At 29.1% G+C, this 24,823-nt stretch overlaps 2 protein-coding genes across 3 annotated transcripts in view; both read right to left on the bottom strand.

Annotated features, from left to right (window-relative positions):
* Nucleotides 1–1,013: 1,013 nt before the first annotated feature.
* The window catches only part of LOC119682547 (AN1-type zinc finger protein 6), a 30,577-nt gene continuing 6,767 nt past the window's right edge, over nucleotides 1,014–24,823 (bottom strand). The window contains exons 4-8 of one of the 2 annotated variants that reach the window (XM_038096010.1): nucleotides 24,481–24,519; nucleotides 3,867–4,378; nucleotides 3,626–3,793; nucleotides 1,676–1,841; nucleotides 1,014–1,606 (exon numbers count right to left, since the gene is read on the bottom strand). In XM_038096010.1, the coding sequence (XP_037951938.1) occupies nucleotides 1,458–1,606; nucleotides 1,676–1,841; nucleotides 3,626–3,793; nucleotides 3,867–3,965 (582 nt within the window). In that variant the 5' untranslated portion in view covers nucleotides 3,966–4,378; nucleotides 24,481–24,519 and the 3' untranslated portion in view covers nucleotides 1,014–1,457. Of the gene's footprint in view, nucleotides 1,607–1,675; nucleotides 1,842–3,625; nucleotides 3,794–3,866; nucleotides 4,379–18,799; nucleotides 18,906–24,480; nucleotides 24,520–24,823 lie in introns of those variants that run through there. The other variant, XM_038096011.1, reaches the window with a different exon arrangement.
* Nucleotides 2,011–3,389, bottom strand: LOC119682546. The gene is made up of 2 exons (XM_038096009.1): nucleotides 3,057–3,389; nucleotides 2,011–2,983 (listed from the first exon to the last, which is right to left on the bottom strand). Exons 1-2 carry the CDS (start codon nucleotides 3,232–3,234, stop codon nucleotides 2,145–2,147), a joined length of 1,017 nt encoding a protein of 338 aa, XP_037951937.1. The 5' UTR covers nucleotides 3,235–3,389; the 3' UTR covers nucleotides 2,011–2,144.

Here is a 24,823-nt window from a genome sequence, read left to right as displayed (position 1 = left end):
ATAGTTGAAAATTAACTTTGAAGTTATGTTTAAAATATCGACAAATTGACCCTCTGTTTTATGAAAGTTTATTCAATAGATTCCAATTTAAACGTACCGACGAAACTTTAAATAAAACCAAGAAAAAATACAAAGAAAAAATAAATTACTTTCTATACATTTAATATTATTATATATAAATAATCGCCCTCTGCCTTTTAATAGTTTAGTTTACTCGAACAATTTGTTTTCATATAATTTCATATATTTTATTACCTATTAAACTATTTAAGCAATAAAATGGTTACTAATTTTATTAAATAATAAAAAGTAAAAATCAACTATAAACAATAGATAAAGAAATCACTTTATATTTTATAATAATTTGCATTAGTGTGTGGAAGAAGTAATTGGATTTTTTAAAGAAAGTTTTAAATTAAACAAAACAAGAAACAAAGTCAAATTATTTAAACTAACGCTTAAAGCAATATAATATGTATACCAATATAAATATATATATTAGAAGAACTAAAACTAAAAACAAACTTAAAACTTTAAATTAATCAACTAAATTGTTAAACTCATTAGAACATACATAAGTGAGCACTTTTCTAATATATTTAAAATAACTCACTAGTTTTTTTCTCGTTTTTACTTATTTTTGTTACTTTTCAAAATCTATATATCATATATATATATATAATAATATATATAATATATATTTATATTTTTATGTATATTTAATTATTTACTAGCGTTTTAATTTATTAAATTTTACTTTTTTAATATTAAAAGTAAACTAGATAAACTTATTTGTTTTACTTTTTTTACTATTTTTTTATTGTTTTGTTTTTTTTTTGTTTTGTTGTAATATTTAAATAATTTTAAATTGAAATTTTGAAGATTTAATTAAAATATAAACAGAAATTTGTATTAACATCTTAGTTATGAAATAAAATTTTTAAACCTAAAAAGCAGCTACCACCAGCACCGAACAAACTTCTCCCAATCAGCACATCCAGAAACCAGCGAGAGGCTGTATGACTTCTTTCATCCTTGCCACTTCCGTTTTTAAACATAATATTATTATTGTTGATCCTACTTTTAGCGATAATTTTGTTTATCCTTAACGCACATTAGTATGTGGGTCCGTCTAGCGCTGAAACGTTAAAACGTGGAAACGTCGAAGTGTTGTGTTTGTTGTTCGTCATTTATTAATGGGGTTTGTTGTTGGAATGGTTGTTGCAATTTAGTTTGAATTTATATAATTATTTACTTTAATTAATTACATGTGGATAATTTTGTTATGCTAATATAAATTTAAATTTTTTAATTTATATATAATATTTAGTTTTCTTTTATATATACGATTTGTTTTAATTTTATTATACGTGGGAGTTGTGTTTGTGTTTGCGTGAACTGAGGATGTATGGTGTTAGTGTAAGTGTGAGTGTTTTATAGCGATGGCACGAACAACATTATATCTTTTGTATCTTTTCACCAACCACAACGGGATTATTGCGCCTTATCTCTTGAGCACCGTGTTCCCTGTAGTTGAAAGTGCAGTCGTGTTTATCGCTGTATCTATGTACTGCACAAAATAATCCACCGCAGCGGCATTCGAAACCTAAAAAAACATTACATATTTCAGTTACCGTTTATGTATATTGAATTAATATTCGATTATTCTTTATACCTGTTAATCCCACTTTTTTACGACATTCAGCGCAACGATTTTTTTTCTTCTTAGAATCTTTATCGTCGTCTTTATCTTTATCATCGTTGGCTGTTGGTGCAGGAATCGATGTCGAAGCTACAGCCGCTGCAGTTTCTTCGCTGGGCTTAGATTCGTCTGCAATCTTCTAAAAGAAAACAAATAAATTATATTAATTCAAACAATCTAATCAAATAAAGAATCTATTCCCTATCACACCATTCCATAACACTTTCCATAATATCTTTAATATTTTTTTAACATCAATTATACATCACTTACACATCAATTAAATAAATAGAAAAAATATTTCATTTGCATAATTTATATTAACAATTATGGATACATCATTTATACAAGTCTATATGGACAACAAATAAATCATCGGAACTATTGTTACACATCGATGGACTGTTTTAATTTTATATGATGATAAGCAACATCAATCTATTCATTCTTGATCATTTGGTTTTGTTGAAGCAAACAATTTCTCAGGCAAAGATATCCTAGTTGATGCAACCTTCTTCTCAAGAACTTTTCTAGACACATGAACGATACCTTCTTTTGTTCCCTCACACTTAGAAAATGCATTTAACGCTATAGTTTTAGGATTATTATGTTCTAATGCGCAGAACCTTTCCTGTTTTATAGAGTCAACACAGTTGATAGAGTCACCATTTCCGGACGAATACATTGGAAGCGATTGTGTTGTCTTTCTTCTTAATGGAAGGCCAGAAAATGAGAATGATGGTCTTATATCTGTTAGCTTATTCTCCCAACATTGAGCTTTCAAATACTTGTTTAGTTTGGGTATAATAATAGGTGGTGTCTTATGTAGATCTGTTCTATTTTCTGGAATCACGGTTTTCGAATGTTGTTCCTCAATTTTTCGAAAATTCGTCGTTGAGTTCACTTTTTTGAGTGCATTGCGTTTCACTGGAGTTTCGCAAGACTCAATTGCAAGTTTTGTTCGATAATCGCAAAGCGATTTTAACGTTGACTTCGATAACAACTGTGATTTCATAGGTCTAATGTTTCTCTTTACTTTATCAACTCTGAAACCATCATTATGAACTTTTACTTTAAGTATCGACTTTGGTTTATAGTCGATTGGAAGAGGTTTACTTTTAGAAAAGAACACAATCTTCGACGGAGGCAGTATGGAATAAGACGATCTAAATCTAACAGCTTTAGGTGCATTCAATTTTTTAGATTTATGAACTAAATATAATTCTGGCATTTTTATTTTAACGAACGAAGGCGTTGGATTTTGATATAACCTAATTAGGTCTAAATCAAAGAAAGAAATAATCATTTTTAAAGACACAATCAAAATGTAAAAGTTTAAATTAATATTGCTCACTTTTTTGCTCCTTTGTTGCTAGTTGTTTGACAATAGAGGAAGTATCAAAAGGTGGTTTAAAATTTATTGGCCTTGGAACTTTTAATGGAGTCACTTCCATACATGTTTTACACAGCACCCTCTTGTCACGGCGTTGAACACTTCTACAGTTAAGTATCGATGATCTCTTAGCCAACATATTTAATTATTTTTTTATGAATTATGAATTTTATTTAAATTTTGAAAAATTTTGAGAATTTCCAATTTGGATTCAACTCGCAGGGGTGCCTAAAAAACTTGCCAAAACATATCACCAATTCCTGAAACTACTTAACTATTTTTTCAATAAATTATATTTTTTCTTTATGAGAAAAAAAAATTATTTTTTTTTTAAATACAACCGGTTAATATGATTTGTTTTTTTTTCTTTTTCGATTTGAAGTGCTAAAAATTCAAAACTTAATATAGAGTATTTAGTCGTAGGTCGTAACAACTTTCGCAGAATAAAAATAAGGTTTCTATTGACATAATGGGTCTATAGACAATGGATGGGTTATGGAACGGTTCTTTCTAAAAATATTAAAACTTACTTCTTTGTCTTCACTATGTTGTTGTTGTTGCTGCTGTAGAGACTGAACGGTTGGTTGCGCTGTGCTTGTGATAGAAATTGTCGGATTAAACGTTGGACTTTGTTGTGGGCTTGGAACAGAAACGGGTGTGCTACTAACTGGTGGTTGTTGCTTTTTTCTTAAAGAATCCTGTAAAAGGAGTATAGACAAAAATTATTTAAATATTATTAATTTAAATTAACAATATTATTGTTTAACTTACTTTATAACATACTGAACAAAGTCCATCTGTAGCGGGATTACCATAAAAACCACAACCAGAACGGCACATGGGTTGCATCGGATTCTGTTCTCGTTCCATTTTAATTTATTATATCTTTCTCCAAACACCAACAAACAAAGTCGTCTGTCTTCCGCACAGCGAAATTCTAATCTTTAACTAAAGATTAGTTCCAATATTTGTATTACCAACTGAGTGACTAACTGCGACAATTTCGTCAGATATGCCAGATATGCCAGATATGTCGCTAGGCCTGAAAATGCAATCCCAAAAATATTACTGCAACTCAAAGATAGACAGGTTGCAGATTGTTAAGTAAGAGTTTGGCACTGACTTTAGTGGTCGAAGCAGCTTCCACAGCGAATGTAACAATAACTCTAGTTCAGTACTGGCACCAAGATTGGGATTCACACAAATGGGACAAATGAATTGCTTGTGTGCTGTCTTAATTTTTGAAATTTGCCTTAATTTTCATAAATCGTAATCCAATTAGACTAAAAAATGAGATAGAAAAAAATCCAAATTTAGAATTTAATTTATTTGTTATCAAATAATTGAAAGGATAAAAATGACAAACTCGAATATTTAAACGAAATAGCGAAGCAATCTACGTTCATATTATTATTATTATTATATATACATATAGAAGATATATGTATATAAACTTGCACATATCGGCTTGCATTTTATTTTGCTGAGTAAAAACCGCCATCAATTTAAATTTATATAAGTTAATTTAAATTAAACAAGAGATTATACGAGTACTAGAAATACAAGTCCATACACAAGACCACTCACTGGACAATCATGAAAAAATGTCAATAATTTTCAATCAGCTTGAGCTCAAGCACTCTGGGGATGAGACAAGAAATAGGCGGCAGCGGCGAACAACAACCAAATTGAAAGTTGTTTATTGTTTTTTTTTGTTTTTATTTGTTTTTATTTGTAAATTTCAAATTGCAACTTTAGAAAAAAAAAAAATAAATAAATAAAATAACTGCAACAAAACAATGCACAATTGGCACTTGAAATAGTTTTGTGATGGTGTGATGTTGCTCGATTGTGCAGTTCAGTTCAGTTTGCTGGTTTCTGTTCCATAGCAGCAATAATTGGTGTCGTTGTTGTTGTTGTTAACGTTAATGATGCAGCAGAAATTGTGCTTTCGATAAATGCGATAATCGCTCACACATAACAATAACAATAACAACATCAATACGAATTCAAGTCGAAAGGGGTCAAGAGTATACAACAATTATTATTGCAAAAAATACTGATTCTTCTCTCGTTGTTGTATTTGGATCCTTCTTTCTAATCAGATATTTACGATATACGTGATATATGGATGTAAATAAAAAATATTTAACAAGAGTAAATGTATGTTTATAAACATATTTCTGGTAATTAATCTTCAATTCCCGTCGAATATCAACTAATCCTTACCGAAACCGGAGATATTTGGTATTCACTTGAAAGACTGAAAGTCTCGTTTTCTGTTTTCTGTTTTCTGTTTTAGCCGTTGTAATCCACTTTACTAGGAACCTAAATTTCTAATATAATTTTATCGTAATCCTAATTCATTTTTATTTTATTTTTTTAATTTATAAAGTTGAGTCTTTGAGTGGTGTTCACATTACATATTTGTATTAAATAGAGATAATGTGTTGATGTGTAACTTTCAATATAAATGATATATTTTAATATATTATTTACACAATTTTAGTGAAATTACTATTGTAAATGCTTTTTCACCACAGAAACGAATTAGTTGGGGAAGGTGAGTACGGTGGGTCAATACGCTTAAGTCAAATTTTATTCATATACATATGTAAGTATTTATAGTATGTTTAAACTGCAATGATGTTATTAAATCATGGCAAAAAAATTCAAAAAACAATAAATAATAATAACAGCAACAATAAATTTAAACAATAAAAATTTATTCTCTTCAAGGCTGACAAGCTTAAGCAACAAAACGAAGAAAAAACAGTAGAAAAACGAAACTGGTCTACTTGGAAAACCAGTTTCTACCACGCATTGTTATACCTCAATAAGCACGTACGTATAACAGCAAGCAACATTCATACATATAAATATATCCAGACATACACTTATTGTATATATTTATATGCGAGTAGGTGCCATGTTGTTTGTGGTAAATTGGCTTACAACTAACAACAACAGCAGTACAACAATAATAAGCATAATAATGCAGCAAGCGGGATTCGGAACTCCACTTCACTTAACGGTGACGATTATTGCATACAAAGTGTTTAAGTTTACCACTGTTAATTGATATCACATTTTAAAATTTTGTTTTTTTTATTGTTTTTATAAGAAAAACAAAAAAACTGCATATGAAAGTTAATAAAAATCTAAGAACTTTAGTTGCACTATACAGACGTACGTAAATGAAATAATAACAGGCGTGGTGTAAAAATTTATATTAAAGTAGAGATGTAGGGAAGTGAGTATGTGTATTTGTCTACAGTAAATGTTTACTGTTATCAGCTTTGGAGCACATGCGCATTGCGTGCTCAATTAGTGACCTTATCACTCACCATTACACAACATACACTTTATCATACAATTTTTTTGTTTGACGTGGTGAATTCAAAGCATACACAAGCACAAAATTTCTGAGGGGAAATTGTAAATGACTTGATTAACATAAATTTATGTTAAAGTACTTTGTAAGAGAAAAGTAAATTTTAGCTCCAGTGCAGTTTGTAATTTATGCCAACACAGAACCAAACTAAGAACCAAACTTTAGATGACTTTTGCCTAACGCTAATTTCACCAACTCCCCCACCCACCAATTTTATAAAAAAGTTACGTATTCACTTTTTAATTTTGTTTTTGTTTTGATTTATTTATTTTTTTTTTAATAATTGGCAACATGTTGGGCATGGCATGTTGATTTCTCATGTTGCCTTACTTGCTTGTTTGCTTGGCGTTCCTTTGTTGCTTTGCACTCTTTCAGAAACATACCGTTCACTTGGGGAGTTATAATTTATGTGCTATGTGGTGCCACTTTGTGTATGCACGAGCAGTTTTTGCTTACTCGCTCCGACTTATAGTCGAAATCGAATACACGCAAAGACACGTAAATATTTATTATGCACGCCTTATACTGCAGCATACTGCATACTCTACAAACACAAGCGGTGACTTTCTTGCTGCTGCTGCTGTTGCTGCTGCTACTGCAGCAGAGTATCATAAGTACATTTAACAAGCGGCGACATTTAAAAAAGAATATAAAAAAAATAATTGGTAGGACAAATCGTAGCTGTAAAATAGCAAAGAAAGATTAACTTCAAGCTTTTAATTTATTGAATTGTTTACTTCCCACTTCCCACTTCCCAGTCGTCGCCTGTCTTACTGTGTCGATTTTTACTGTTTCAAATATATTTAATGTTTTGGTTGGAAATAATATGTATTTGCAAAAGTATTACTACAAAAATTAAAAGTAAAAAAAATTTAAATGTTTAATATTACATTGTAATTTACTATAACAGCACAATCATTTAAATTTGACGATGGAAAAAAAAGCTAAATAAAAAATCAAAGGTATTTTTGTAATGATAATTATGTTCCTTGTTATTGAATTGCTGATTTGTTATATATGTATATACCAATGTCAATAGTCAATAACTGTGACACTCAAACGTAAGCGAACATTAGCAACAAAACAATTGCCAGAAGGCTAGCAATAATGTATATAAACATTTGACGTAACACTTTGAAAACATTAATACATAGAAGTTAATAAAAATTAAGTAAAAGTAGTGTACTGCATTAAAATAATAATAATAGCCATGAAATACATATGTACAGAGCATGCATCTTTAAGTTAAAAACGTTATTACGCAATAAAAGTAAAATCTGTACTTTTCTTTGAGATTTTTCCTTACATATATAATCCAATTTTTCATTAAAAGACTCGATAAAAGAATTTTTTTTATCAAACTACTCAATAATATATACATATTTGAATAAAAAATGATTTTAAGAGCTTATACCTATATACACATAGCAGAAAAAGTCTGCGATCACTCACATAGCTTTTCTTAAATTTCGCATAATTTTTTTTATTTTTACTCACATTGATTTTTGTTTTCTAATTTATTTTAACCAAAGAAACAACAATAAAGATTAAACATAAACAATTAACAGTTATTCTTTAAAAAAAATTAAACACAATTACATGCAAAAGCAACAAATTTTGAAGCAGAAAATGTTTGCGGTCACAATTTTGAAGAAAGTAATTTCAAATCCAAATAAGATGAATCAAGATTAAAAAAAATTTTTTTACCATATGTGTATAAGTGAAAAGAATTGAGGCGCTGGAATATGAATAAATATTTAAAAGCAACAAAAACGTTAAAAACGTCCTGTTTTGCATGCAGGAAAGAACAGGATTTCTGACAACAAACCAAAAAAACAAAAATACAAAGATAGATGTGAATGCAAGCAGAAGAGGAAAGGGCAAGTGTTGCGCTATTAACCTGCAAAAAAATTTAGGTAATAAAATGTGAACTGAAGTGACTTTTTTATTTTAAAATTTTAAGCTGAGTATGTGTATGTAATAGGCTCGGCTGATATGACAAGAAGTTGAACAGCACCATTCCATCAGTAATTGGATATCATTAATGATCCTCAATTAAGGTACAGATATTCTTATGCGAGGTGTGATTAGAAAGTAGAGAGAACTTTGAAATTTCGTGTGCTCTATATTTTTACTAATGCGAAGCTGCGATGCTTAATTTATATTCCGAACGCTTGAACATCTCGCACATTAGTGTATTTACCAATTTTTTGAGTGACAATCTATAAGATCAGAGAGCTTGTATAAGATTTTGTGTTAAAAATTGATGTGAAGCATTTAAAATGTTAAAGAAGATTTATAGAGCGACGATACTCTTCTAATCTGACGTTTTGGATAAGAAATGATGGCAACAAAATTTGTTTCTTTTTTAACAGTTCTTGGCAAAATAAAAAACCACTGTTATTTATGTCGCACTCTCCTATTCTTCAGACGTGACACCCTGCGACTTTTTTCTATTTTACAAACTCAAAAAGATATTTAAAGTACAACATTTCCCAACCTAAAGTTTCATTTCGTCTGGAAACTACATACTGTAGCATCATATCAAAGGCAGAAATTAAATACAGGAAATTAAATAGTTTATAAAAATTAAAAATCCTCGTTAATTTTTTTGATAATACATATTATATTATGCATTTGATAATTATAGCATATATTGTAAAAGCAACAGAAAAACTATATAATGAAAATATAAAAACTACTTCAAATTATATATACGAATGTGTATTTATTTCTATTGAGAAACTTGTGCTAACAGCTCCGCAGAGGATTTTTTTTCTACTGTTTATGTTCTCTGTCCGCGTTCTAATAGTTTTAAATTCATACGTCGTTAAGAATGGGCGTTCCCTATGGTTGACAGTGATGTGCTTAATAATATTGTACAGTCAACCAGCAGTGCATAGTCAAGAACCAGCATTGAAAGCATTTGGGTTGCTGGGGCTTAAGTATTAGTACTGATTAAATTTTTAAGGTAGCGAGGCCATGATAAATGGATGTCGATCTTATTTGTTATTAGACAACCTCTAAAAATATTATATTGCAAAACTTTTGTTATGAATTCAGAATTTAAAGGTTGTGATGTGTAAAATTAATACATGTTATTTAGAAGGAAATATTATTGGTGTCTATTCTATATTTTATTAATAAAATAAAAATTATTAATGCCAATGTATATGGGTACACTTTGGTTGGAAGCCCTGCGTACGGACTTGTTAAACCTTCCATACAATCTTTATTGTCTAAGACCCAAACATCCTGTATATGTATTAACATATATATTCGTATAAGATCATTTTAAGTAACCTTACCTTACCATTAACCATAACATAACACTTTTATGGGATCGTATAGAATAATTTATGTTATAATAAATTTATTGTTAAATATATTTTAGGAATAACTAAAACTTTAGTAATCAGACTGGTGGTAGGAGTGCAAAATATTCTCACTCCGAAAAATGTGACTCCGTTCCATGATGTTGACTGCTGCAAAAGTTATTGACTCATTTGTGGAAGTTTAGATTTACGATTCCGACGTAAAAAGCACACCAACAGTGAGGAACCGAAAGTAGTGTAGAGTGTAGATATGTAGATATGAATGAAGATGTATGTTCGTTTGTTTAATTTTCGTCTGCACAAAAATGAAAAATGAACACAGGCAAGAACACAGAACAACAAGCACAAGTATGTATGATGGATGAACAGGATTATTCATACTGACAGACAGGCAAAACGCATAGACGATATATTTCGAACATTAAATAATTTATAAAAAAAAATAAAGAAAAAACAAAAAATAAGAAAAACAAATGCTTCAGGTGGTGGTGGCATTACTGGTACAGAAAATGTAAAACAAGAAGAGATAAATTTAGACTTATTAAAGTGAATATGTTAGTCTACGCCACAACGACGAGTTGAATTCGAAGACCTCAAGCAAAGTCTAAATTAAGATAATCATACGTTCAGCTCAGCTTTGTCTGAACGGACGTACAAAAGCAAATAAATAACAAAATTTAAGATGAACTTACACATAAAACCCGAAACAACACAACAACACAGCACAACAACCCGAGTATGAATACAAATATCGAGCTCAGAACAGCACACACTTTTCTCCTTGAACTCCGAAAGCAGAGGCCAACCTAGGCGCACGAGATATATAAACACAATCAAAAGCAAAACAACAGGCAAAAGTGGTAAAAAAAATCAATAGCAGGCAACAGCAAAGGTACTGTCTTCAACACAGCACCATTGACGTAAACTAAAAAAGTGTTCTTCATACTCGTCATCAAATTCAAATATTTTTACCATACAAATTCCATACAGTCCAAGGGGTATGAACTTGTACTACTGCCAACCATTCATTTCACCCAAGTTACTTACGCACACGCACACGTACACAGTTCACATTTTATGATTCCACACTTCTTTCTCTAACGACAGTGCGCTCGCATGTTTGCATAAACAAACTAAAAGCCCCCTATAAAGGTTTTTGTAGAACGGAGTACGGTTATTAAAATCAACCGAGCACAAGAAACAATGCAAGTCAGTATAGAATGAATATCAAGGAAAGTGTAGTAGAGTAGCACAGCACACACGAGTTGAAGCAGCAGAAAAACTTTGAAACGGTAAAATCAAAAAATGTTATTGACCCGCAGGAAAGCTAAAATGGACACATGCAGCCTCGTAGACAGAAAAGAAACAATAACAATGTTAATATGAAGATTGGATGCAAATGAAAAAAGAAAAATAAATATTCATTTTGAATTCGGAAACTTAGTGCACTTTTTTTTTATCAAAAAACTGTTATGTGGAGTAATGAAGATGAGCGGTAATTTTCATACTCAAGGAGCAATGGGTTGGGTTGACTTCCAAGGAATAAACACAACACGGTTCCCAAAAGGAAATATATTTTCAGTAATCAGAAGAACGTTGCCCTTAGCATGTATGGAAAGCGATTTTTTTCAAACAGCAAATCTTTCCCCACTTGCTCATGAAAGTAATGTAATTTGAGCACTGCTCTGTGGGGGGTTCATTTGCATGTATATATATCTAAATAATTCTTTAAAATAAGTTATTTTTATCAGCCTGTTTAAGTTGATAGATTCAGTTTCAATTTTAATAAATTGAAACTTCATAAATAAAAGATTAAAAAAATATCGAGAGAGAAAAAAATATCAAGCCAGTGAAGTGAAATTTTTCAGAGCGCGCAAAAGGTTCAGAAATAAAATGGGCGTCGAAAGTCAAAAAAAAAAATTCGTGTTTAAGAAAGAGAAAAAAAAAAACTTTGGAAAAATGGAAAGAAAAAAGTTTTTTAAGTAAATATATTCCAAGTTAACTCTTTTTGCAGTATGCGAAACAACAAATCATTAAAGTCCGTTTCACTCCACTCTGAAGATTAAATTTATTGGCTTGTTTTATGAATTTCAAGATATTGTGGATCGCTCGCCCGTCCGTTTAACAGCAAATTCAATGAAGCAAGAAACGAAGAAGAAAAAATGACTTCGCCCATAGGCGGTTTACATTTCGAACTGATTTCAACGAAAAATAAAGGAAATGAGGAGTAAAAAAGTATAAAAAATCGTAAAATCGTAAAACAGTAATGTAAAAAAGCAAATACGAAAAATACTTCGCTGAAGGCCGTTCAAAGACTTCGAAAATTATTTTATTTTTGTTATTTTTGTTTTTATTGGAATTTGGAATAGGATTTGTTTTTTACAGAAAAGCCAAACAAACCAGGCTTCTTTACATGGAGCTGTCGATACATCACTTAAGGAATTCAAATTTTAAACTTCTTTTCACTACTTAAAAAAACATAAATTGAATCATAATCAAAAAATAATTGTTGTGTCAATTAAATTTAAAAACAAAATTTAAATATTTTTAACGAATGAAGGAGCGATTAGATCGATGGAGAGAATATAGTAACACATTAAAACCAGAGTTCTTCGTTATTGAAGGCACCAAGATGTAACACTAAAATTCACAATACAGAATATATATATGTATATATAAACGTAAATGTAAACCATTTTTAAGCAAAAGAATCACAACGTAACGCGAAACAATTGAGGGGTAGCAATAAAAGGTTTACACATATAGTAAATATTATTAAAACTTAAAAAAGAATTAAACATTACATATATAAGCATGGGTATGTTGTGTGTGTGCGTGCGTGTATATATATGTTTATGTATAAAATATATATTGATTTTGTGTGTGCACATGAAGTACTCAACAATTTATCAGCTGACGCCCAAAACAGAACAAAAAAGTAAACAAAGAAGGAAATTAAAAAAGAAAAACAAACAAAGATGAATTGATTTTTTTTCTGCGAAAATGCGATGAGTATGAAAATGGGTGGGAAGTAGGCGAAAGGTTATGTACTCTTGCTTCTGCGGCATCGTCGCACTGAAAACGTGAAAACTTACGTCACACTCATTAAAAGAAAGAATAAAGAGAAAAATAAATAAAAATAAAAATAAAAATAAATACGAATCCAATTTGAAAGCCAAAATTTTCACAAAAAAGAGAAAAAAACAAATGACAAGTTTTTCAATATTAATCAGCTGTGTGATAGCAATTCAAAAAAAAAAATTAAATTTATTTGCAAATTTAAAAGAGAAAGCAACTATAATATGTATGAAAACACAATTAAGTTAGAAATAATTTAAAATTATTTTCTTTCCTTTCCTTTATTACTTTCATTATTCCTTTAGAAAAAATTTTTCATAAATTTTAGGAAATTTCAAAAGATGTAGGAGCTTTGAATAAATAATTTTTAAAATATTGACAATTACTGTATGCATTAAATCATTTTAAACAATAGAGAAATTTTTGTTTTTTTTAACGAAAAAAGGAGGATTTGAATTTATAAATCATAATTAGAACTAAAGGTGTATAAAAACATTGAAATTTGAGCAGTAATAAGTACAGAACCTTTCAACTTGCTATGCCGTATGTCAAATTTTACACGAATTCAGCTATGAAAAAAAGTCCATACTTGATGTGTTCATTCCACTCTGATTTTATTATGTCAAAATCAGTTGTCCTTCGCGATTATCTAACTAAACCTCAAGGAATATAGTTTGCTGCGGTTAAAATTCGTAATTGGATTGGAAAGCCATACCTGCCTGAAATTTTATTTTGAAAAAATAATAAATCATTTTAAATAATTCTGCAAAACGATGATACTACAAACATATCTAAATATTTACATAATGATATGATAGAACCTTGTTTCATTTCTATGCAAAACTCTAAGTAATAAAATAACCGAATAAGCTTTATTCTTTAATCTTAAACATTTGAAACATTTAAATGTTGGAATTTATATAAATTCACCGCCAAAAAATTTCTCAAAACTTTGCCAATGATAAATGCAAGATCAATATATTTCTTCACTTAAATGACGGTTGTTACATATGAAATGTTCACTTTAAAAATAGTTTCAAACTTTTACATAAAAAAGTGAATTGCTTACAAATTACAATCAACAAATAGGAAATTCAAATGGCAAAGACATCTAAGAAAAGTGACCATCAAATCAAGCATTTAAAATGTTTTTATTTTGAATTTATTTTTGTTTTTATATTTAAATAAATAAATTTAAAAACTTATTTGTTGACTACTTCGTTCGAATTACGAAGAGAAGAGCACATAGAGGCGAACAGAGAGACGTACGCGTATGTGAACGAAGAAATGGAACTGAGCTGAAGTCGACGATCAACTATTAACTTTCGGCTGGCTGCGATTGGGTCTAATATCATTGCTTTGGCGCGTGACAACAAATTTGAATTCAAATAGTATGACATTTTATTAAATCAAAACAACAACAGTTACGAGCATAAGCAGAGAAGAGGAGAAAAGCTCCACAAATACAAGCGAAACAAAACGAAGCCTCGACGAAATCGTTCATAAAATGTATTGTATAAATTATTTCTCTTATTTGTTTTATTTGTTTTATTTGCGTTGTCTGCCATTTTATACACACGAGCGCGTAAAGCACAAAGAGAAAAAAAACCTAAAATGACGTTCCGAACGCGAACTGACGGTGTCGAAAAACGTAATTGGGAACAAGCTAGGAAAAATCAAAAATAACCAAATTAAAGTGCTTTTTCTGTACATATATTTGACCTAATTTTTTATTATATGTAATTTTTTTCGTTTATTTTTATTATTTTTACAAAAAATCTGTTTAAGTGTGTCGCAGAAACGTAATAAATTAAAGCCTACAAGAAAGAAACATGAAAAAAATAAGCTTTTGAGTTTTTCACTCAAAGATTAATGCAAAAAAATTTGTTGATAATTGAATATTACATTTCCACGTGCGCGAATCATTTCATTTACATTTCAAATGTTTATTAAACAATTAAAAGTGACTACGGCGGCATTGATAAAATAAAAAATCTTCATATGTCCCAAGTATTCAAATACTTTTAAGAAACAAAGGACTAATAAACACTCGTTCGTACTTGGATATGAGCGTTCCAAGCATTTTTCTTGAATTTGCACTTTTCAGACAGTGAAAACATTTTTGAGAGCAACAAAAATAAACGTAGTTATAGCATGTATTTTAGCTGAACGATCCACAGTTCAAGCATCTTTGCTATTATCCCAAACTAAAAGACAATGCTTCTTAAATATTGAAATTAAAATTGCATAACAATTAAAAGAAATGTGTGAAAGATATTTACAAGAAAAAAAAAGAAGAAAAAAATAGCAAATTTTTTTTTCAACAAAAATAATTGAAAAAGTGTCAAAAAAAACTTAAAATAAAAAAAGAAAACAATAAAAGCAGTTTTTCTTTACAAAGTTTCTACCACGATCGTTTGATCTTTTGGGTTTCTTGCGAGGGGGCCGAGTTGGAAGGCAAACAAGAAGGTCATAAAAGTATAAACAAAAATGTGTTCTATTTATAAAGCAACGAATGTTAATTGCTAAAGGGAAAAGGGAGCGGGACACGAGTCTATGTTATCGTTTATTATTTCACTTTTCCTTCCTTTTGTTTGTACCAAAAATACTGATAGTGCACAAAACTTTTCGCACATACACACACACATACGAATTTTTTTTTTTTTTTTATCATTTTGAACGAGCGAAACACAATCAATGTGAAATGTGAATGTGTATGTATTTGTGACATGAATGTGAGCAATAGATAAATATTAGCATTAATAATTTATAACGAAAATAATTTAATAATCGTGTGACGTGGTTTTGGGTTCTAATACAGTGTTGATTCATTAAAAATGATTGATAAGTTGACTGTAAATTGATATTGAAAAGTAATTTTGTTAAATAAACCGAATTTATCGAGGTAAATCTCATAGTAAATTGGAATGGTGTGATAACTAGAATAGATAATAAAAAATAATGTGGAGCCAAAGTTATAGTTAAGACCTTCAGAATGGATGTTCTGGTCTTTGATATGTTAACAACACATTTAAATAAAGATCCAAAATATGAAGAGTGCAACTATCCAACTATATATTAATCATGCCAAATAGGAAGTCCATTCATTACTATATATATATATATAAAGTAGTAAAATCTATTAAATCTATGACGGAAGGTATTTCATCAATTGTTTTGACGACTACAACAACAACATAATATCAACTTGTTTAACAAACATCATTAGATGGAGTTACATACTATAAATATGTAGTATCCTGCAACGGTGCGGAAACGAATCAATAGGCTATCTTGCGGATAACACCACATACTCCTCTTTAAATTTATCTATCCAATAAATCCTACGTAAGTATTCCCCTACATATATTTATAATTTTGCATTGTGAAGAGTTTATTAAAAAGCTTCAATTTATTGAGACATGATAACTAAGTTTGAATATGCATAAAATTCTTTATTTTTGTATTTTGGAGACGTGTTTTTTCGTATTTTGTCATTTTAAAGTTATTTCTAGTATTTCAAACGTCTCTCTCTCTTTACTTTTTTACAAACTATTTCTGAAATGACACGTGTATGGTGTTAATATAATTTAATTTCGCAAATATATTAAAATGCACTTTTCTTATCAGTTCACATATTATGAAACTAAGTTTTGGGATGAAGAACAAATTTCAGTTCTCTAGAAAATGTAAAGACATCCTTAACTTCAAAGATTGAATTGGAACCTAACGCGTCTTTACTCTTAGAATATAATAGGACATACAACTAATATACGAATACAAGTAAAATATACATATATGCAAATAAAGTTAAAAATATATAAAAACTGTGGGAAATAGAAAACTTCTTTTAGAAAATAATTGCCTTATAATTGTATAAAATCAACTAATTTCGAAGAATTTCATTTTTTTATTTTACTGGTGCTCTTCAGAAAAATTTATATTTATTATAATTTAATGCTTGTATGAGTGATTTTAGGAAAAATAAACCACATTCAGTACGTTATTCAGAATTTCATTAGAACACATATTTGAAAGTCATCACCAATGAAATCTACTCATTTTAGGTGGGTTCTCGACAAGTATCCGCATTAGTTTTGCGCTAAGTTTGAGTGATGAATAAAATGAATGAATGTGCAAATTGTAGTGAATCACACAAAAACATGCGCGGCAGAGACTAAAGGAGGATCTAAGATTATTACTTTGTGTTATGAAACGAATAAATCATAAAATAAACGAATCAACAAAAAAACAACAGTTGAATAATAATATTTTTATTATAAAAATAAAATTTAATATGGTAAATGACGTCAATAAATAAAATAAATAGATAAATTCATTAAACGTTCAATTTTATGAAAAGATTATAATTTTATTTTTGTTATTAAAAAATTATAATTACATACTCGATAAAGAACTCCTATAATGATAATAACAGATCATTTATTTTTATATTTTAGATGCATAGTTTTTTGCGATCCACACTTAACTTACGCCCCCTACTCATTAACGGTAACACATGATAAACATAGAATACATAGCTTATCGCTTAGATGTTAAGTAGTCTCGATTACAATATGGCAAAATTAACAAATGCATTAAGTGACTCATCAGTAAATAGAGATAAAATGGACAGACAACAATATTGCTTCTATGCGATTATTTACATATATAGGAAACGGATTGATTGTTTATTCAGTCATGAGTTTTATTGGCAAAAACAAGTTCCATTATCTTTAATAACTAAAATGTACACATAGATATTTACATTTCAAACAAAGTTTTAAATGGAAATCTACTTTCTTTTAAAGAAAAAACGGAAAATTTTAATAAAAAGTGGAACTGTATTTTGTTGAAAATGTCCACTTTTAATAAATTATTTGTTTTTTGTACTCTTATGGAATATTAATATTACAATATAAAAATGATATCTAAGAAATTAATTATGTTCTATGCTAAGACAGTCGTTGAAAGCAAAAGGTCACAAACCAATAATTAAGAAGGTTTGCCTTCATTCCCTCCAAAATTACATATATACATATATCGTTAGATTATCTGTGGAGGACCGAATGAATATGAATATTAAAAGTTATTATTACAAAATAAACAATTTAAATCAGAGTTTAAAATGTAAAAAGCTGAGAATTTATTTAAAATTGTTTATATACTTTGTTAAATATGTTTTATAAATATGTATAATTGTGTACGAATGTACTATATAATGGGGGATATACATATGTATATTTATGTAGGAAGAATATGAAAAAATTTTTATCTGGAGAAAGATTTAAAAACTAATTGGCTTACGAAATAGATTTTAATTTTGCAATACGATGAGTCAAGCACTATGCAAAGTTATTTACAATATATGTTTTTTCTACATTTCGAAAGAAAGTCAAGGTAAACTAGAGTTCCATTTTCGATGTTTCAGAAAAAGAAAGTATTTGTATTTGTATTTAAGCAGCAATGAGAGTGGAAACCCTACTTCGTTTAATACAAAAAGGTTCTCTTGCAGTTGCTCTCTCAAAATTTGCCATATCATTCACGTTTTGTTCGTGCGAAAAAACCTAAGCAGCGATAACCCAAATAGGATTTTGTGTGCTCATTCTAAATTGTTTATTTAATTATTTTAATTTCAATCAAATCACAAATATTTCATTAACTTTTCCAATAATTCTTTTCTATTACAAGAAATTTTTTGCGTTTTCAGTTTTCACTTATTTGTACTTTTTTAACAGTTGGGTTTTTTGGTTTTAATTCGTGTTTTCGTATTTTATTCGCAGTTGGCAACTTTGCGTGGCTGTAATGGCACTGCGCAGTAAAGCAAAATGGCTAGACGACGACATAATGATAAGGAAAATAAAGAAAAAAAAAAAAACTGAAAAAGAAAAACTTACTTTTTCAGTTTCGTTGCATTTGAAGACAGAAGCCCTTTTTTTTTTTTTTGTTTTTAATTTGTTTTATAACAAAATATAAAATATTTTTTTTGATTGATCACAGTTTTAGTTGTTGAATTAGAATTTTATTTCTGATGAATATGCATATGTATTATCCAAATAGCTTTTTTCTAAGTTAACTTTAACACAGTTTTTTTATAATTTCAAAAAAAAACAAAAATATTACAAGTTTTGGTTTTTTTATAATGAAAAAACATATGTCGATTATTATTCCTTAATTCTATGAAAATCTATACTACGTCACTAAAACAAATTGCACTCAAGGATATCGTTTTCTTTTTTTTTTGTCTCAATTATTTTGCACTTATTATTATTATTTCTTACTTTTATTTTGTTTTGAACGAAAAAAAATTTCAAAAATATCACATAAAATTATTTATTAAGTTCCACAGCTGGTAGTATCCTTTTTTTAGTTTTAGTATTTGAACACGTCTTTATGTCTGGAAAATTGAATATAATAACGACGGTAACGACCTTTTTTCTTTTCTAGTTAAAATCAGGTTTATTTGATTCCTTTTTTTAGTAAATTTACACAGGTGATTAATATTGCAACTACAACGCACAAGAATGAGACAGACAATTTATTTTAAACACCAAAAGTAAGAAATAACGTGGATTTGATCCTTCAAAATGTGAAGTCTCCAAGCACTCGTATTCGACTAAATGTGAAAATTTCGTTATAAAAGTTGCTACCAGCGCCTTTAAATTTTTCTACGCACAGCACAATACCATTACACACCATAAATGCATAAATGTGAGTAGAGTGGTGTGTTTAAACAATAAAAGGGGAAATTATTGAGAGTTGAGTTTTTACTTATTTTGTAATGTCATTATCCGCAACAGCACTTTTGAAATACGAAATACATTTTTAAGTGGCTCTCTTTGTTCTTTAACTATTATGTACATTTTGAATAATATATATATTTAATTTTATTACGCACAATTTCATTTTTGCGACGTTAAGTAGATCCATTTAGGTTTTGTGTACTATGTCCATTGTCAACAGAATTTTAGTTTTGAAGTTACTTTCGAAATTGATTATATGGAATCATTTGATAATATTAATTTATAATCAGTAGTATAGTAGAAATAATATATGTCTGTCTAATCTATCTGTATCTTATCTACAACTAAAACACGCTCTTGTAAAATAGCATACAATATGTTTATTAAATTACTATTTACCCTATCATCATTTATCATTTTTAATACAGAACTCATATAAATATGTGTTACTATGAGATGCGTTGTAATTAAAAACAAAATAAAAAAGATATGAAATAAAAAATCATTATAAACCGCAATTTTTTCGTTAATAATTTAACATAATAACATTATTATTTTTTTTTCATTTTGATATATAAACATTTAGTCAAAAAGTTAAAGTGTGCACTAACATCTAAAGACTATACAATAGAAGCATAAATTCAACCCATAATTTTCTTTTTGTCAAAATTGTACCTTATATTAGTTATAGCCGATTCACACAGCAACCATAATTGTAATTTAGAAAGTTTGTTCATTCGGCTTTTTTGTGCTTGTAAACAAAAAAAAAATTTATATTAGTAATTTTATTTTGCTTTACTTTAATTAATAAAAATTTATTTACAATATTACTTAATAAACTTAATTTGGTAAAGTAATTATACTTTAATCATAACTTTTTTGGTCAATTTTGGCATGGAATCGGATTGTTACTACAACGAGTGAGTTGAGCGTGCGGAAAGAACAGAATAACAATTACTTGTGCTGTGTGAAAAGATGTTTAGTGAAATTTGAACAAAGATCGTTATCACTATTAATGACAATAATTAGTTATTATGACTCAAAAGTCATTAAGGTATGAATTAAGTCAGAAAAGTTGATGACTTAAGTTTGACATAAGTTAATCGTAAAACTAGTATTAAGACTGTTAAATAGCCCCTGACTAATTAAGATATTTTTTACTATTTATTATTGTTTTTCCCTACATATTTGTATTCGAAATAGACTTTTGTCATAGAATATAAAATTCTTAATTAGATCTAAATTTAAAGGATTATTTGCATCATTAATTTATTGAACAATCCAAAATAATAAATTCTAACAAACCGACTGTACTGCTCACATACAATAAGCAAAGAAATTGTATGGAAGGCATCTGAAATAATTGTAAAGGCAAACAACTTTTTCGCTTACGTTTATGTTTTTGTTCGCTATGTACACACAAGTGTGGTGAATAAAATAACAATGCGTTGTTTTTCATTTAAGAAAACGTAGATATTATTACGACGTATAGAAGGCAAAGCTGTTAACTTCAAAATGATTCATTTACTTTATAAATAATTAATTAAAATTGGTAAACATTGTTATTGTCTGCGTTCAACAGTACAAGGTACAGAAAATTAATAATACATACACACATACAAAGCATTATTATTATCATTCAACAGAGGCAGTATAATGAACTCCCCACACTAAATGATAAGTTTTTCAAAGAAACCCCAACACCAACACTCAAGCAGTCTGCCAATTAAAAATTCAGAAAGAGAATACACCACCAAAAGATCAACTATAATTATACTATTTCGGGACTATTATAAAGTTTTTGTTTAAATATATGTAACCATAATTTTTTATTTGTAGAAATATCTTCTAGGACAATGACAACTTTTACCATATTGCAGCACAAACAAACACCAATCATAGCATTGTCGCCGTCATCAATCAAATAATACCACACTGCGCATATATATTAACAAAAAATTTCAATAAAATATTTTATTACTGTTTTATAGCAGAAAAAAAATTCATCTTAAATAATGTTAAAATATAAAAGAAACAAGAGAAAATGTTGTGAAATAACATTTTGAACTTAGTTGAAAAAAAACGCATAAGTGTGTGTAGGAAGGGGAAAAATGCAGGTTTTGTGCCTTTGTTTTCTGTATTTCAGGTTAATTGGACGTTGAGTAATGCAGGAAAATCGTATGGGGAATAAATTGGTTGTATTGAAATGGTGGTGTTGAGTATTAAATTCAAGTTGAATTGAAGAGTACTTTGCTTTGTGGCAATTCAACACATATGCACAAATACACCACACACGATAAATGTGTGCAGAATAAAATGAAGAAATACAAAATTCAATTTAAATTCATATGTGTGATATAATCATGTTTCTACTACGAAGTAAAGTCGAAGTGCTTTCAGGAATTTTACAAGCGAGTCGCAAATTTGTATAATGTACTTGGAGAAGTTTTAGTTTTTTTCACTTTTTTGTATAAATAAAAACACAATTTTAAGGCAATCACTAAAGAACTGACGCAAAGTCTGCTCCAATTGTGAAAGAACAAAGAGCAATGAAACGCTGTAAAAGTGAAGAAGTAGCTTTGGAAACCTAAAGGCGGAAGAGTCAATGCGATTCATACTGGTTTCAGTATGAATCTAGTAATTTATGTGGGCCTTTTTGGGATTTATCTAGGTTTTTTATTTAGTATGTTAAGCAAAAGTGAAAAAATTTGTGGTTCAGCTCAATAAATTTAAGTAAGAATAGTTTTTTTCTATCTATGTATACCCACATTCAGTCTCGATGACATTCACACAAAACATACAATAATATGATTTTCAATGAGTTAACGAACTACGTTTTGAGACAAATCGAATAGCAAGCAATTAATTTCCTGGTCTCTGTCAATCGCAGGCATCGCATTAAAAAAATATAGCAAACATTCATTAAAAATTTTAATATCACGGATTTTATGAGAGAAGCACCGAAGAGAAACGCATACACCTGCACTTGTCATTTCTGCTAATATCGCAAAGAAAACTAAAAGTAAGAATAATCAGATTGCGTTCTAGAATAAACAATAATCAAACGAAACCAATACGGAAGTACACGAAACAAGTAAGAAAGACGTAGTGTAATTAAAATTTACTGAAACTAACACCAAAAAGCGAAAAATGTGGCTTCGCCTTCGTGAGCTCATCAACCATAAGCGAATGGATGATATGAACGCTTACGTTCCGCAACAATCACACGAGAAAAAAAAACAAAACTCTTTTGAAGACTTAAATACACACCACATCAATACCTGGGGAAAGAGTTTTTATGGTAAGAGTGTGATGTGATAATCATTTATTCTATACAATGCAACAAAAATTTCTTTGTGGTGAATAAATTACCAGCAGTCGTTAATCGTTCTGTAATATGGAAGCCAAAGCCATCCACATACATACATAGCCAGCCACATATGCATACATATATAACAAGCAACAAACAACAGATTAAGTACGCTACAAGCATATTTACGCTTCTTTCTACGTTTATAAATAAATACTCATAGACAGCACAACGGTATTGGTTGGTACATACTTACTCACTTATATGCGTCAATAAATATAAACAGACAGAAAGCAAACAGACGAAAAATCAGACAAACAAACTTTAAAGAAAATAAACGGCAATACAAATACAAATACATACAAATACATATGAACAAACTTGTTTGTGATTATAATTCGAAGAATTTCGAATTTTAAAAACAAAAAGTTGAACAGAAACCACATCAAATGAAAAGAACAAAAGTAATTAAAATTGAAATATGTATATAAAATATAAAAACTAGTCAATTTTTGATTTTCAGGGCAAATTTCTCTGCACACAAAAGATAAGAAATAGACAAAACAAAAACAATTTTAAACGTTAATCAAAATAAAAACAATCGAATGAATAATGCAGAAAACTGATTCCAACTACAATTTTCGTATTTTAAAACAAATAAAGATGAGAGCGGAACAGAGCAGTTTAAGTAACACCAATGACAGTGTATGATTGTATGCCTGCGTGTGCCAACATGCATGACACGAAATAAGGAGAAAAAGAGAGGAAATGCCTCTGGAGAAGTTAGTTAGTATACGAAAATCAGAGAAAAACAAAACAACATTCGGGTGTGTACCAAATTATTTATGTGCATAGACAGGCAGACAGAGTCATATATTTACGAATATTTACGCTGCGACCAACTAACGAACATTTTAAAGGGGAGAATGATGTATGTGAACAATTTCAATGACGTATTTCCATTCAAACATTTGAAAAGTTACGTCGTTTCCTAATGTTTATATTTAAATTCCTACCTACAAGAGTAGGAATTAAGAGTATAGACTTCGGTTTAGACCGAACAACATTAAGAGTAAGAGAACAGACAATGACACGAAAGTGCATAGGACAACAAACTGTTCTGTTCTGTGACATATAAGTCGATGGCTTCAAACTTGTGATAATTGGACAAATTAGGAAAGTTGGCAGTGGTACCACACTTCAAATCAGTTTATGGCACGTTCTTATTTGATTGGAATTCGCTATGCGCTTCGTTATAATCTCTTTAGATTAAAACATACTCGTATACCAATCGAAATTTTGCAAGTGTGAAGAGGAAACACCAAATATTTTATGGATTCTGTACTTGTTATTCTATGTTCTTGTTATACTATGTTTTTGAAATGCTATCAACATATTTTTAGCAACATATGTGTAACGCAACATATTTTCCAGTTTTTAATAGCATTTTTAATAGTAGAATAAATATTGTTTGTTTTGTTTTGTTTTTATAATTTAATACAATTTTTATAAGTTATATACTTACCACAAAAATTAATATTTGTAATTACTCTTTTATTATAATCTGAAAATAAGAAAAGATTTGATTAAGATTATGCTCTATTCGACTTATGCCAAAAATATTTATTGTTTCAAATTATCAGACTCTTTTCGATTCAATTAAAGCTGAATTAACCATTTAACAAAGCACACAGAGACAATAAGGTAGTAGGTAAAACACCATTGTTTGATTCGAATTGTTAAGCACTGTAAAGGTAGTACGTAGGGTACCATGCAATCAGAAGAAAAGCATCAGAAGGAACATTATTCGCAATTCGAGTTAGTATCTATCTCTCCTTTTTTTCTCTTATCAATACAACAAAATTAGT

The sequence above is a fragment of the Teleopsis dalmanni genome, chromosome 2 (genome assembly GCF_002237135.1).
Source record: "Teleopsis dalmanni isolate 2A chromosome 2, ASM223713v2, whole genome shotgun sequence".
In the NCBI taxonomy this organism is placed as follows: domain Eukaryota; kingdom Metazoa; phylum Arthropoda; class Insecta; order Diptera; family Diopsidae; genus Teleopsis; species Teleopsis dalmanni.
This window is presented reverse-complemented; position numbering and strand designations above follow the sequence as displayed.